Genomic DNA, 15,887 nt, shown 5'->3' with positions numbered 1-15,887 from the left:
TCACTCCTTAGGCTAAGAGAAAACCAATTTCATCTTTTAATGAAGGTATGCATCGATGCACTGCACAGTGTATCGATGCATTCCCTAACGATGCATCGATGCACTACTTGTGCATCGGTGCATAAAATACACTCGATGTTTGTTTATTTCAGAGTGAATCGATGCACATTGAATATGCATCGATGCACACAACCCAGAAATTCCATTTTAAGCACGAAATTATTGAACTCTTCATTCAATTCTTCTATTTTAAGCCCCTATCATGTCCTTAAACTCAACTACCATTACTTAAACCAACTTATATCCATATAAACCATATTTATCTTCCATATCTCATCATGATTCTTAAAATTAAGAATCTTACTAAATTTCCAACTTTGTTATAAATCCTTTCTAACTTCATAAATCTCTTATTTTTATTGATAACAAGTCAAATTCCTTCTCAAAATTCACTTATTAACTCTTTTCCAACATTTCCTTTAAAAACTCATCTTCTTTAATCTTTTATAACTTCTTCATCTTTTGATTTTAGGACAACCCAAGCTTTCCATAAGCTTAAATATTACCTAAGGATCAAAACACACTCTTAAAATTAACAAATAACCAGCTACAAGGAATCTTACCTTTGCCTTGGAGCTTCATGGGAGGAAGAAGAAGATGAAGAAGAAAAAGAGAGGAGATTTCTGGAAAAATCTCTCATCCTTATCCATATATATATCATTATTTTATTCATCTATTGGTCAAATGACCCTTTTGCCCTTTAATACCTTTTATAATTACTAGCATCTTCAAGGTAATATTTTCAAATAAATCACTAAACTTTTCAACTATTTCACTTTAATCATCAAATTGTGAAATATTACAATTTGATCACTAACCCGGTATTAAGGATGTTACAGTATGGTCAAATTTCAATTCCATCCGACAAGGGAATTGAATTCAATTTCCCTCATTTGATGGAGAGTTGAAACCATGAGGGATTCCAATTCTCTTGGAAAACTTGAACCAAACATGATAAAGTAGTAGAATTGAATTCTAATTTTCCTAAACCCAAGAGATTTCATCCAACCAAACGTCACCTATGTTTCAAGCTTCATCATTATATTCGCCTATAAAGACATCATTTTTGTCAAAAAAACCTAACTTTCGGCAGCCGGCAGAAGCAGAGAGCCTTCACTTAAATCTCAAACAATGGTTAGATTTTTTTTCATCTGTATTTTTCTGCATTTGTAACTTCGTCAATACTTTATATTTTTTTTTCAAAAAATTGATCTCTCTGATTGGGGCTATTTTTGATATATTTTTTTGTTAGACTTTGAAGCGTAGGAATGGTGGTCGCAACAAGCATGGCCGTGGCCATGTCAAGTTTATCCGCTGCTCTAATTGTGGAAAATGCTGTCCCAAGGTAGTTAACACCTAATTTTCGCATCTGGATCTCTGGGTTTTTTCTACATTTTTGTTTCTATTGATATATATATATATATTGGAATGTAATAGGATAAATCAATCAAGAGGTTTCTTGTGAGGAACATTGTGGAGCAAGCTGCTGTCAGAGATGTCCAGGAAGCCTGCGTTTACGACTGTAATTTCCATTTAATTTCTCAATTATATGCTTAATTTAGTTTCTAATACTATTGCATATGCTTTAATTTACTGTTTGATGATTGATTGATTGTTTTTATGTAGCCTACACCCTGCCGAAGCTGTATGTGAAGATGCAATACTGTGTTTCGTGTGCCATTCACTCTCATGTTGTTAGGGTTCGATCCCGCACTGACAGGAGGAACCGTGATCCACCCCAGCGTTTCGTCAGACGCAGGGTATGACCTTTTATAACATATGGTTTGATGCTTGTCACCGTCAGGGATCTATTTGTTGTGATTAATAGTTCCTCTAGCTTGCTTTGATTGTTTATCATTTCCTTGTATTGGATGATAAAAGCTTTGAAAATGTCTCATTTAAAGGTATGTTTTGTTAACATTTAGTGTAGGGCTATAGATGGAATTTGAATTATTGAAATCCTTTGTAGATTTATTGACCTATGCTGTATAGAATGATAGAAGGGTACTTTGGCAATTCTTCAGGTTTGCTCCATGGGCAGAAGTTTTCAGTTTTATCGATGAATTAGTTCCAAATAGCTATCTGAATCACATTTTTAGTTGCCCCCTTTTGGTGGCTTGTTTTCATCATTATGGGAATGAAAATGCCTTGAATCTAATAAAACTGATATATGGGAGTCCTTCATAGGCACGGTAGTACTGGGAACATTTTGCTTGTTGTGCTCTGAGGCACCATCATTTGAACAATTCTCTATACTTATTTTACTTTACGGGATGCAATTCATTAGGAACATATGCTTGCCAATTCGCCAGTTTATTTTGTAGTGCTTGAAAGATGAACAAGTCCCACATGTCGAACTACCATATAAATGTGTTCGTTGCTTTTTTTGGTGGCTTATTGATCATTATGGGTGGAATATGCTTAGAAATTGTAAGTGATGTGGAGGTCATCCATAGAGTAGAATTTAGTTACACCTGAAACCTAGAGTCCTTTTTCTAGGGACCACATATTATGTCTGCAGCTGAAATTTTAAGCGCTTTGTTCCTTATTTGTAATATCCATCTCACTTTGTCAGTTGCCTTTTTGTGTGGTTTGCTGATCATTTTAAGAAGGAAAATGGTTTATTTGGATGTTATTATTCCTTTGACTGTGGGTTTCTTGGAGGTTTGCTTTTTTTTGTTTGTGTTTATTGTTTCTCAAATACTTACTTTCCATTCAATTGCTTAATGAATCATATATGATATTTATTTTACCAGGATGATCAGCCAAAGCCTGGGCAGCCTGGTCAGGCCCCTCGTCCGGGTGTTGCGGTTCCTCGTGCTTAAGGCCCTTCAAGTTTTGGATGGATTTCTATTCTGTGTTTTGCTTTAAAATGTGTACTTGAGCATGTAGACTTGGAGTTGTGTAGGAAGGCTTTGATTGGTTAAAAACTTGTTAAGCTATAAATTGTTGAGAAAACTAGTTGGAATCTGGTAATTTTCTATTCAGTTGCTTCCGTTTCTTCAAACTTGCTTCTGACTTGTTCTTAAAACATCACTTACCGATTAAGATGTAATAAACAAAATGCTACAAACAATATACGGTTCATCTCAAATTTGACTGTTGCTGGCATTGGTATCGGACTTCAGTACTGATAAATGTTTGTTTCGGAAATCCAATGAATCCTCCTCCCATGGAAGTCTGCCTTGACTGCATTGGAGACTGTCTGTTGCAGCATAACCTGACTGCTGGTTTTTGGCGGAAAAAACATTTCATTTCCTACAATCATTATAGAAAATTTTCAGTGAACCAATTTAACAGATCATCATCCTGCTTAATGCTCTTGCGTGTCTAAGCACTAGGCCGTAGCCTAACCTTAGTACCAACTTTATTTTCTTTTCTTTTAAGACTTTCGGTTTCCGGTAGCTATGTTAAGTTTCGATATCTGATAATTACATTAAGATCAAATTAATTTGCAGCCAAATCGAATCGAACCCGAATAAAAAGAAATCTCTTCTTACTATTAGTTTCTACATTTACAAGTTTAGAATTCGAAACTTCACTTAAAAAGGTGTAAGTTTTTACCCTTTAAACAAAAGGTCGTTGATGCAGGAAAACAATGTTGGGCTTCAATGATTCTTACCTGGGTTCTACTGTTTACTTACGTGTGGAACACACGTGTAAGTTACTTTCATTCGTTCCCATGGGAGAATGCCATGTCATCACCCTCCCAATATAGGGGGAATGTTAGGTGTTTGTTCATTTCCATTTCTGTTTTTAGAAAGGGTTAGGATTTTCTGTTTTTTCATAGATAGATAGATTGATTGTAGCACTGGCATCATCATCGTCATCTGTGTTTTTGTCTTTAGCTTGAGACAAAGAATCGAAGATGATCCTTTTGTTGCTGTTCTTCTTCTTCTTGCCTGGGTCCAGTGCAGTAAACGGAGAAACTGTGTTTAAGCAGTGCCCCATGAAACAAACCAGACGAAAAGAAAGCAATAACCAATTTCGTAACTTTCTTGAGGTAATGATTATCGCCTTTAAGACTTGTCTTTTTAGATTGCTGTCAAAACAGGAACTTGATGTTTTGTCTCAAAGTATTAATTAGGTGGAAGATGCACTCTGGTATCACATTTACATACCCTTCAGCTCAAACAAAAAGATGTCCCCTTGTTTTTGATTTTGTGTCATTTGCAGTTTCACCATTGTTTTGATTGCTTATGGTGTATGACGAATGATTCAATGTTTTGCTCATGGAATTGGTATTAGGATAGATTTAGTACATATAGTATGCGAGTAGGGATGTGGAAACGTAAGAGACCGAATAAGGAAATAACATGCATTTTCGGTCCCGGAACTTAGATCAATCGATTCTTAGTGTTACTTTTAAGAGGCTACATTTAATAGATTTGAAATCAGAATCGTATCATATTTATGTGAATGATGTAGTATAAAGGGATAGCGAATACTTGCATTCAACGTGTGTGTTTAGGCATAGTCCATTTTGTATACCACTGACAATGTACACACATTTTACAGATGCAACTCTCTTTTATTTTTGAATAGTCTTACAAGACATATTAAATTTTTTTTGGAAGTTATGAATTTGAGAAATATTTTGAGATTTGGGAATATATTTTCCATAAGTTTGCACAAATAAGACCAATAATGTGATTACTAGTCAGGATAATAAAGCACAGAATCCCATGGAAATCAATGGAGTCCATGGTGATATTTGGTAATAAAAAGAGGGTATACTAGTCCACCCTTATAGTCTAGATAACCGTTGTGTTTGACTTAATTATACAACTAGGGGCTAAAATGAAGAATAGTCAAGAATTTAATTTTTTTTAAATAATACTGGCTATTACTTTGATCCCTATTATGACCTTTCTACCTGTTTTGGCCTAATTAATGAAGAAAATACAATTTTACCTAGATAAAATCTGCAATTTGGACAAATTCATATGGTTTCTGACCCTTTCCATTGAACAATAACTGTGCCATAAACTGCTAGCTGTATTTACCATTTGTTCTACCCCTAGTTTTTTCTTTACTACTAATCCCTTTTTTGGAGCATCCTTTAATGGTGAGATTTTTTGCTATTTATTTCCATATTTGAAGAGTATTGACCAAACTTTCTCTTTTGTGAAATAACCTAGTTTTGTTGACTTTCCAATTATTTAATTTTTGAATTTGTCATATGTTCATGTAATATTTTGATTTTGTTAATTTGTCTAAGCACATCCCTAATGAGGACATGCATCAATTCACTAGCTTTGATGAAAATATTGTAACAATTTTTCTTTAATTACTCTGACTTAAATTCGAGTATTGGACAAGGATATGTTTTTTTTAAGTTTTTATAGAATGTATGGAAAAGATCGGATCTTTATATCCATGTTCGGATAAAAAAAATTCCCGTAGGATCACTCAGAGAGAGAGGACTAAAACCCCAAACAAAGGCTGAGAATACTTACATTATAGTGTTTTATATATGTGTATATGTCAATTTACCAACTTCAATTTGAAATTTAAGAACTTTGATTGTGTAGTGGATAAATTTCCGTAGTTTTCTCCAATGTCTTATTTTACGCAAAAGGTAGAATATTTTCATATTGCCAAACTGGTCCAAACATTATGCATGAAATTGCAGTTACACCTCAAGTTTTGATTTTTTATATAACCCCTTTTGTGCTTACCAGAGTGCTTTATGAAGAGGACAAAAGAGGTTTTCAGGGTGTGGTCACACTAGATGTCAAAACCGCTTTGCAACATATGTTTCAAACACAACTGATGCTGTTTTTTTTTTCCTCTTCCTTTTTCATCTTAGCACATGGTGCTGCTCTGCTTTGTCAACACTTCTTAATGCCCCTTTTTGTTCATTTAAACGGAAAGAACATGTCTTTCTTAATGACAATTTTTCATTCTTCTATCTAATTGCAACGATTTGCAGATGTTGGTTCCAATGGTGGATGTTTTCATGTTGTTTTGAGAGAAAGTTGATTTCATTATTTTGAGAATGGATTGTTTTCAGGAGTGTTTGTCACCGTCTTCTTCTTTGTCTCTGTCATCTACTTCATCTTCATCCCCTATTCCTCATCCATCATCACCTTCTTCTTCTTCTCTATCTTTGTCTTCTTCTTCCTCTTCTTCATCAAACAACCCTCATCCATTGTCAATTGATGATGAACTCTGGATTTTGGCTGAGGAAAGAGCCCAGGAGATTCTTTGTATCATTCAACCAGCTTTGGTTTCTGAGGAAAATCGAAAAAGTATCATTGCTTACTTTCAGAGGCTAATCAAAGGCTACTATGGCTGTGAGGTAAACTCAATTTTCCCAGATTTTGAACCTTAGTAAAAATGGACAAGTTCTGGCAATTGTTGGTTCTTGTTTTCCAAACGCCTGTTTGAAATCTTGAGAAAATTTTCTAATTTGATATGTCACTTGAAGGATTTTATTACCTATGTTTGTTGCTTGGTATATGATGTATCCCTTTTAAAGTTTAGCAGGATTGGAGTTATCTTTGGCTTTGAAACCATTTTATGTGTAAATTTTGCTTTGTATATGACTAAAATCCCTTGTTTGGTGCTGTTCTAGACTAAAACTGAAACCCCAAATTTCAGTTATTGATTAGAAGTGTGATGAATTAAGATCGATTTTGTTTTAAGTCTTTTTGAGTTAGATTTGAGTATCTTCTTAATGCACTTTAGCATGTATTTTTATGGTCTACTAGGGATGGTCAGGCATAGCTTGGTGATTGATTCCTTTTTGAGAGAAAGGTAGCTTGCATAGCTTCTGATTCAAGTGTGGGCGTTTCCGATTTGATCTAGTCATATAGCTAATCATGTCCTTAAGTTTTAATGCAATTTGGCATCGGTTCTCGAATCTGATAGGCTGTCCTTTTAATATCTCTTGCTTTTGGGGAAGTAAACTTGCAGTAAAGAACAAAAAAAAGATGTATAAGTTTTTGTTTACAACCTTGTCAACGGTATATAAGTCGCACTAAAGATATGACAGAAAGAAAGATAAGCCGCGCTTTTGATAGATTGAGCTATGTCTTAGTGCATATATGTTTTTGACTGTACTTAATTTATCACAAGTTTTTACAGATTCAAAGGATAATGATTATTGGAGAAGATCAAATAATAGTTTGTTATATATTTACATTCTTTCATTCTAGTGCAGTTCTTTTACCTTCCCACTCGCTTTTCAGGTGTTCCCATTTGGCTCAGTTCCCTTGAAAACCTTCCTTCCCGACGGAGATATCGATTTGACTGCTCTTAGTCATCAAAATATGGAGGAAAATTTGGCAACATATATCTGTAATATCTTACAAGATAACCAGCATAACTCTGATTTTGTAGTACAAGATGTTCAATATATACGTGCTCAGGTTTAGTTCTTCCTTATTGATTCTATCTGCATTACTATTATTTTTCCTTTTTGGTGACGTCTTATAGTTCAAATGAAGATTTAGTTTACTTCCTCTCTGGTAATCTGCTTTTTTCTCGAATTTGAAACTTTTTTCATTGCTGCCCCTTGGGTGTTAAGTTTGCATCACAAGTTTTCATTGCTTTCCAGACTCAACATATAGGGTTTCATGAGAAAATGAACCCCGATATATGTAGGGTTGTTCATCATAGATTAGTAATTAAACAAGAGACCATCCCATGCCATGCATCTAAACTCAGGTAGTGTTTTTTACTTTATGTACCTAGAACTTACAGGTAGGAGCTTCATATCCTTTTATGTGTATGAACTTATGTGGGATAAAACTACATAACATTTGATTCATGCATATGCATGACACTGAACACTTTTGTTGCTACTACGCCGATAGAAAAAATTATCTTACTAAGATAATGATATGGCGTTTATAGCATATTAATATCGATACTTGCTGTGGCGAAAAGAGCCCAAATCATCTGGTGTTGCTTTCTGATTTTTTGTTGGAATTTTATGTGGCAGGTTAAGATAGTGAAATGTACCGTGAATGATATACCCGTGGACATCTCTTTCAATCAAATGGCTGGTCTATCCGCACTATGCTTTCTTGAGAAGGTATCATATTTCATCTAAAATCCTCTATTTTACTTGTTTCTCACATTGTTGCTTGAATTTGTCTTCCCTTTTCTTCAGCCTCGAGTAAATTCCGTAGCAATGTCGAGGGCGTCATGTTTATTTCACATGTGACTTCTTTTTAACTGTTTCATTTTCAGGTTGACCAACTTATCGGAAAAGATCATCTTTTCAAACGCAGTATCATCTTGATCAAGTCCTGGTGCTATTATGAGAGCCGAACTCTCGGTGCACACCATGGCTTGATTTCTACATATGCATTAGAAATAATGATCTTGTATATCATTAACGTCTTCCATTTGTCATTATGCGGCCCACTTGCGGTAAGTTATTCCCGCCTAGCATTTTCCCTTATCATCTGCTGGAATTCGGACAATGAGACCTTTTATGTTTTGTTTACAGGTCCTTTACAAGTTTTTAGACTACTATAGCTCATTTGATTGGGCAAATTACTGCATCACTATAACTGGTCCAGTTTCCATATCCTCCCTTACAGCAGTTTTTGGTAAGTAGTGCATTCTTCTCAGTTCGTGTAAATCTAATCAGTTCAGTTTTTGTTTAACATTGATATAATTTTGCAGCTGAGATTCCTGAAACCGATGTGGACGAACTTCTGCTTAGTCGGGACTTTTTGAGTTATTGCAGAGAAACGTATTTCGTGCCAACGCAATCTCTTGAGATCGGGGCCAATGGTTTTCCTGTCAAGTACATGAACATTGTGGACCCGTTGAAAGTAAACAACAACCTAGGCCGAAGCGTTAGCAAAGGTATAATGCTTTATTTCGAAAAACGACCGGAACTTGACAGTCTTTTAATAGAAAAAATATTAAGAAAACATGTGTAATCCCCTGCAGGTAATTTCCACCGAATTCGATGTGCTCTTACCTATGGGGCACAAAGGCTCGGTGAAATCCTGATGCTGCCTGGTGAAAACATGGGTATGGGACTCGAAAAGTTCTTTGTTAATACTTTGGATCGGAATGGAAGAGGACAGAGGCCGGATGTACGAATTCCGGTGCATGCCTTTGGCAGCGGCAAATCCGAAGTTTCTGATCTGAGTGGTGACTGTGACGGTTACTGTAACGGTCTACTATATAGTCAATGGTATCATTACTATGCAGTGAATGTTCCTCTGCAGCCAACAACCACCGTATCATCATCATCATCTTCTCAGTCACAAAAGCACAGTGCATGGGATGCCCTACGACGGCTTGTTAGGTGCAAACGTAACAACTTTAATCGTAAGGGGACGAATGTTTTTATCCCGAGACTACCGTTCTCTCATCCTACTGCTCTCCGGTTAACAGCTTCTACGTATGGTATGGACAACATGACAAAGTTCAGAGGAACCGGCACTTACATCCCCGACATGGTAGTAGTTTCAACACCAGATCTGCTCGTTTACTATTAAATTAATGGCCCCAACTGAAACTAATATTCGCCGAACATTTATTGCAGACCCATCTGCCGCAGAGAGAGAAGCAGGCATGTATAGGCACTCGGAATCGTGAGTCTTCTGCTCCCTGTTCATTGCAGAACTCCCCGAAAGAAACTGACTCTGTTGAAAATGACTGTGGAAATGGGAACTGTCATGATCTTGACCTTTCAACAGAACAATTCCCTCTTCTTCCATCGACCAAAAGGGACACGAAAAGCTGTCAACCTAGTCTGCCCGCATTGAAGAGTCCCGAACCTGAGAATGGCTCCCAATGCTTACCGGTCATTAAATTTGGTGTTTACGAGTGTCCATCCTCAACAGGTATGCATTCACCGCCACCTCTGCAAACAAAACCCATGTTATGCATGCTTTTGATCGAAAAGCAGGAGCAAAAGGAGCTTTGCGAGCTTAAAAGGTAAACACACCGTAGAAAATTCGAGGCAATCATCGATTTTCATTTTCCCTTTGCTAACTGCTAAACTGGTATACTGCAGTGAATCTTTCAAGCTGCTAGACAATAAAGACTTCCCTCCTTTACTATCTACGTGAACAAAACGTTCAACGGAGACTGCATCCGCTGGTCGATTGACGTATGAGATTTGTACCGTCGTCTGCTGTGTCGAAAATTTGTACACAGTTTTGTTTACCTTTGTTGGGTAATCTGGAGGGACATAACCAATGATGATGGACTTTGTTCATCATAAATTAGGCTTTTAGGGTGATTTTAAACAAACACTAACAGTTAATAACTCTTTTGTTTCTTTAAATATGCGATGCAGATTTTAGTTTGATTATCAGTTAATAACCCATATCGAATGAAAATGAGCTTTTGGATATTGGGGATATGGAGCTCCCATGCATGGCTTAGGGGTTACATGCATGATCACATGCATAGCCCCATGGGCAAAACGTTCATCCTGTTGGCAGCCCTAGCTAAGGTCCATAAGCACCCCGATCAAATAATACTATTCAATCAGATTTTGACTTCTTATATAAATATTATGTATTGTCGACATATTTTGATAAAAAAAAAGTACTAACAATAATCGATTATTACAATAGAATTTTAATTATTCAAATATATAAATAAAAAATCTCGAATAAAAACCCTCCATAGACAATATTAACCTTACAATAAGCTAAGAGTTTACTACACAAACTCACCACCATCAAATTCAAAACCATGGTCAAGCCATCCAAGTTCCAAATTCAGACAACTTGTTTCATTGTTAGAAACCGAATCTCCGTACCCACATCCAAAACCACCTAGTATTACATCCTCCCACTCGGTCATAGAATCCAACCCCGTTACATAGCTCGGCGTCATCCCTTTCTCGTATTCGAACTTTAATGCCAAGCTCGAATTATTGAATGTGTTCGAATGATGTTTCTCGAACGGAATTCCGGAGTTGCTCGAAGGGATCGTACCGCGAGGGGATGAATCTATGCATGTGTGGGTGCCGATATAAGTGATGTGATACATTTGGGAATCATCCTCCGTTCGTTGGACTTGTTTCATAGCCCTACAACCTTGGTCGGATTTATGCGTGCATTTGAAGTAACTTCTGTTAACGATAAACATAGTAAATCATTATTTTCGGTTTAAATATCTAGATTCAAACTATTTTTCCTCGTGTAGTTTCACTCGTTAAAATAATCAAAATTTTAGATTTAGAGACCAAATCCAAAAACACCATATTTCATTTTTTAGGATACCTTGGATGTTTGCAATTAAGGATGGTTTTTTGTCCATATTTCCTCCATGCATGACCATCTTCCATTTTATCAGAAACAATTGTCCATGTCTCAACACCCCTCCTACAAACAAAAACATCCAATTGTTACCAGAAATCTATGCAAGAGCATTCAATAATTTACTTTGGCTGTAGAGGAGATGAATGGTCAAATTACAGTTGTAGTCCCTCTATTATATCAAATTTAAGATCAAATCTCTGTACTTTAATTTAACATAATCTGATCCACTTGCTTTTATGATGTCATTAGTTAGTCCAAATAGTTGATATCTTTAACTATTTTCACGTGACACGCCGAAAGGACTATCTGTAAGAAATTGTTTACCCCCAAGTGATTTATTGTACTAACTACTGACATCATAAAGGGCAATAAAATTATGTTAAATTAAGGGGTAGAGCACAAAAATGATTATTAGGTTCATTAAAAATCATTTTTTACAACTGGAGTTTCAAAAATTATTAAATGGTCTATAAATTTATCAAGTTTTTACAAAAAAGGTCATTGAACTTTATCAAATTATTACAAAATAGCCATGAAAACATATCAAACTGTTACAAAATGACCCTTATCCAAATTTATTATTATTTTAAAACATGCAGTGAGCATTTTGTAACAATTTGATAAATTTAATCATTTTGTAACTTTTAAACTCCAGTGATAAAAATATCATTTTAGCTTAGTTTAGGACCATTTGTGTACTTTACCCCAAATCAAATATAAGGACAACATCCGAAACTTAAATATAATAAAAGTACCAAAATCACAATTTGACCATAAAAGAAGCTTACTTTCTCTTGTAACAGCCTCTCCCCCCATCCTTGGAAACCGCAGCAGGTACCTTGCTGCTCTGACTAGAATCTTGAGACCTGCAACCATCCCAGTTCTGAGAAACCTCGCCGTCGACGATTAGCATCGAAATCGTTTGATCAAAAGATCTCAAGATCTTGTGCACAAGTTCCTCAGCTGATGCGCCTATTTGAGAGTAGTTTTGATCCACAATAGCTTGAAGCTCAGCAGCACAGTGTTGCCCTTCGACAAGCTCTCGTATCACCCTTCTTTTGTTGCTCGCCGGTGTTTGATCACAACATGCAGTGACGGATCCAAAATTATTTTTAAGGGTAGGTATACTCATTGATATCTTTAATCACCTTTTGATTTTGATTATAATTTGTACGTGAAAGCACCACCAGCAGAATATATAACTGACAGAAGAAAATTTAGATTTTAGAATTAACACTCATCTACCCTGAATTAAACAGGCATCTGTTTTGCTCATGTTTGTCTATAAGCTAAAACAAAAAAAACAAAAGAGTTAAAACCCACTTTTATTTTGTTGATTTACTCTTAGTTTGATTGTGTGTGTGTATATAGATGTGTATGTGTGTAGATGCATGTGGGGCAATAAGAGATAAGATTGTAAGCAGCCTTTTAAAAAAAGAAAGAAGGTGGTTGAGATGTAAGAAATTGTGAGGAAAGGGGTGGGAATGTTGAAGGAATTTGCGTGGACTGGTGTTGCATTGGTAAGTGATAAAAGGAAGATCATTCACCGTTTTGATGACAACATCAAAATGACGTTTCGAACATGATTGAAGGCAGATGACGACTTCTTTCACCCTTTTCTTTTCTCTAAAATATCATTTATTAAAAAAGTTATTTTAATCTTAGGATCAAAAGACTCCTATATAGATGAAAATCTTTAATTAACAAATAATTAATGCTTCAAAATAATGATTAAAATAATTATTCAATCAAACGTTAAGAATATTTTTATTTTAAAATGAAATATTAAAGTCAAAATGATAAAAAATAGGATCAAAATAATCATTTTAAATAACCTTGAGACTAATTTTAATATTTTATTTTTTTTAGTATGAAGCTTCTCGCCATCTAAGTATTAATTATATTCAAAATCAAATCATGTCAAATTTATTAAAGAGTATTATTAACTCTATTAAAAAATTAATTCTTTAACGAGATTATGAAACGTATCAAAATATGAATGGAATATATTTTTTTAATTTAATTATTTTATTTTCTACCCAATTATATGGTGATTGGGTTCGAATCTGTGCATTACTGGTTCTCATGCAGACACCCAAACCACCAAAGCTAGGCGCACTGCTCGGTGTTGAAGTAGAACATATAACATATAAAATTAACAAATATATATATAAATCATCCTTATTAAATAAATATTATACGTTTAAAATATGAGATAATACGTTAAATACATGTATCAATATTTAGATACAATAAATCATCATTATTTGTTAACTATTCTTAATTTGACTGTTATTTCTTTATATAATTGGCTTTTAAAAAAAGTTAAAAAAAGAATTGTTACTTAAGTTAAAAAAATATTTAATGATATATATATATATATATATATATATGAAATTATTAATAAAATTTTTGAAATTATTACTTAAGTTAAAAAATAATTTTGATGATTATATATATTATTATTAACTCTATCAAATAATTTATTTTTTTTAAATAATTTCATAAATATTTTAATAAAAATAAACTAATTTATAAATATGAAATATTATGTAAGTTACAAAAATAAATTTAATGATATATATATATATATATATTCACTTTATATATTTTATGTTGCAGTTCAACACCAGGCATTGTGCCTAGCTTTGATGGTTTAGGCATTAATTTGAGAATGAGAACCAACATTTCACAGGTTTAAACCCCATTGTTCCCTCTCTTTGTGATTTCCTCTTTTACCATTAATTTTCCATCCAATTTGATGGTGACACATGTCACCATATGATTGGGTGGAAAACAAAATATCTTTCATTCATGTTGTGACACATGTCACAATTTGACTAAAGGATTAAATTTCGTAAATTAAATTAAAATTGGGATTAAATTGACATAATATATAAGTATTGAGGACTAAATATATAATTATACAAACTTCTTTAACTGTCACCTCAGTACTTTTGTCAATTGTTAACGGTAAGTAGTCTGATTGATAAAATTAAAAAATTGATGACAAAAATAAAAGAACTAAATAGTTGAATGATCAATGGTATAATTTACTCTTTCACTTTTGATTAATCCTTAGGACTTGGGACCTCAATAATTCATTTCAACTTTCAAGTTTCAAGGCCTGATTTGATTTAACAGGACCAATATACCAAAAAGAAAAAAATGCTCCAAATAAGTAAACTTTTTATTTTTACTATTTTTAAAATTAACAAAACGAGTATAATACTATAATGACAAAATTGTATTTTAATATAATTTTATTTTTATATTCTTTATAATTGAAAATTTTCTAAAATTTTAATATTATTTTAATAAGCAGGGGTGGAGGTAGGCTTGGGCCTACCGAGGCCTTGGCCCCCTATGCCAAGAGGGAAAAAAAATTAAATTCTACCATTCTATTACATTTAGTTTTAATTATAATTCTATATAATCAAAATTAAATTAACTACAGTCCTATTTAATTTTAAGTTTAACTATAATTTTACTTCTTTAAAATCTTAAACTAAGAGTTGTCTTCTTTTAACTTATATGATATGATGATATCTCTTTCTTATTTATTTATTTATTTATTTTCATTTTGTGCTTTTTAAAGTTAAAGAATTTTTTTGAAGCCCGAAGGTAATATAATATTTTAACTGGAATTTTGAGTTTTTGATATTCTTCCGTAGGTTTTTTATTTTTATTTTTTGAATTTTTATGCTTTATTTCTATTTTGTTCTTTAATTACTTATGAACTTGTAGTGTTATTAGCCGTTTGTTTAACAAATTTTCAATATTACCTATAAAATTATAATAAAAATTTAAAAGTTACTCCTCATATAATATTTTATTCAATTAAAATTATTCAATATTTTGTCTCAATCATAGATGAGTTCAGTTCTATGAAAATGAGAGTTCATCTTAATTGATGAAAATTTTATATTTTGGAGTATGTATTTTGTTACATAAATTTTAAAGGTTTTTTTGGAACAGTTAGTTATGCTAGTTTTAGTTGTTATTAAATTTGTAAATTGAAAGATTATATATGTGAGCTATATTTCTATTAGTTTTTATTTTATTATATTAATATTGGCTCAGTCAATGATATTTTTTTTTGAATTTGTCACTGTTAACACATGATAGTATCTCGTTCCATCGTACTAATTTTAACGGTTGACTATGAAAGATTAAAGTGATAGATAAAATAAAAATAAAAAAGCTTAAAATATTTGAACAAAATAGTAGAATGACGGAAGTGATAATTTTATTACAATACATGGACCTATAGACGGACGCATAATTTTATATTAGGGGGATAAATTTAAACTTAGAAAGGGTGAACTAAGATTCAGGAAGGACAAAAATAGATTTTCAATAAAAATATATAGAAAAGATTTAAAATATATAACACTTTTAAATTTTCAGAGGAATGACTACCCAACCCGCCCCTCAGTCAATCCCTACATGATAGACGCTAATTAATATTAAACCTATTTTAAAACTAAACCATATCATTTAATTATATCAACCTTATAAAATTAATAATGGTATTAATTTTTTTAAACTATTATTTTATCAAAATAAAAA

General features: G+C 33.3%; 3 protein-coding genes and 1 pseudogene across 3 annotated transcripts; 3 read left to right on the top strand and 1 right to left on the bottom strand.

Annotated features, from left to right (window-relative positions):
* Window positions 1-1,128: 1,128 nt before the first annotated feature.
* LOC120196127 (40S ribosomal protein S26-3-like) lies at window positions 1,129-3,031 on the top strand. The gene is made up of 5 exons (XM_039198006.1): window positions 1,129-1,194; window positions 1,313-1,405; window positions 1,498-1,582; window positions 1,687-1,820; window positions 2,817-3,031. The coding sequence occupies exons 1-5, from the start codon at window positions 1,192-1,194 to the stop codon at window positions 2,883-2,885; spliced, it is 384 nt and encodes a 127-aa protein (XP_039053937.1). The 5' UTR covers window positions 1,129-1,191; the 3' UTR covers window positions 2,886-3,031.
* On the top strand, window positions 2,594-2,680 carry LOC120196133 (annotated as a pseudogene).
* Window positions 3,032-5,927: 2,896 nt separating the features above from the next.
* Window positions 5,928-10,357, top strand: LOC120196121. Its single transcript, XM_039198001.1, has 9 exons — window positions 5,928-6,364; window positions 7,257-7,436; window positions 8,012-8,104; window positions 8,263-8,445; window positions 8,525-8,627; window positions 8,704-8,889; window positions 8,977-9,494; window positions 9,581-9,975; window positions 10,055-10,357. The coding sequence occupies exons 1-9, from the start codon at window positions 6,062-6,064 to the stop codon at window positions 10,107-10,109; spliced, it is 2,016 nt and encodes a 671-aa protein (XP_039053932.1). The 5' UTR covers window positions 5,928-6,061; the 3' UTR covers window positions 10,110-10,357.
* Window positions 10,358-10,659: 302 nt separating this feature from the next.
* On the bottom strand, window positions 10,660-12,462 carry LOC120196125 (probable WRKY transcription factor 70). Its single transcript, XM_039198004.1, has 3 exons — window positions 12,104-12,462; window positions 11,277-11,378; window positions 10,660-11,125 (listed from the first exon to the last, which is right to left on the bottom strand). Exons 1-3 carry the CDS (start codon window positions 12,445-12,447, stop codon window positions 10,711-10,713), a joined length of 861 nt encoding a protein of 286 aa, XP_039053935.1. The 5' UTR covers window positions 12,448-12,462; the 3' UTR covers window positions 10,660-10,710.
* Between the last annotated feature and the right edge of the window lie 3,425 nt (window positions 12,463-15,887).

This window comes from Hibiscus syriacus, unplaced genomic scaffold (assembly GCF_006381635.1).
Source record: "Hibiscus syriacus cultivar Baekdansim isolate YM2019G1 unplaced genomic scaffold, ASM638163v2 tig00117026_pilon, whole genome shotgun sequence".
NCBI lineage: Eukaryota > Viridiplantae > Streptophyta > Magnoliopsida > Malvales > Malvaceae > Hibiscus > Hibiscus syriacus.
The sequence above is the reverse complement of the archived record's forward strand: the minus strand, read 5'-3'. Positions and strand labels throughout refer to the sequence as shown.

Coding starts and splice junctions, on each gene's coding strand:
- LOC120196121 (XM_039198001.1), top strand. CDS start 6,062: ATGGATTGTTTTCAGGAGTGTTTGTCACCGTCTTCTTCTTTGTCTCTG. Junction 8,105..8,262: donor CACTATGCTTTCTTGAGAAG/GTATCATATTTC, acceptor TTTCATTTTCAG/GTTGACCAACTTATCGGAAA. Junction 8,628..8,703: donor CTCCCTTACAGCAGTTTTTG/GTAAGTAGTGCA, acceptor ATAATTTTGCAG/CTGAGATTCCTGAAACCGAT.
- LOC120196127 (XM_039198006.1), top strand. Junction 1,406..1,497: donor GTGGAAAATGCTGTCCCAAG/GTAGTTAACACC, acceptor GGAATGTAATAG/GATAAATCAATCAAGAGGTT. Junction 1,821..2,816: donor AGCGTTTCGTCAGACGCAGG/GTATGACCTTTT, acceptor TTATTTTACCAG/GATGATCAGCCAAAGCCTGG.
- LOC120196125 (XM_039198004.1), bottom strand. CDS start 12,447: ATGAGTATACCTACCCTTAAAAATAATTTTGGATCCGTCACTGCATGT. Junction 11,379..12,103: donor AGAGGCTGTTACAAGAGAAA/GTAAGCTTCTTT, acceptor TTTTGTTTGTAG/GAGGGGTGTTGAGACATGGA. Junction 11,126..11,276: donor CTTAATTGCAAACATCCAAG/GTATCCTAAAAA, acceptor TATCGTTAACAG/AAGTTACTTCAAATGCACGC.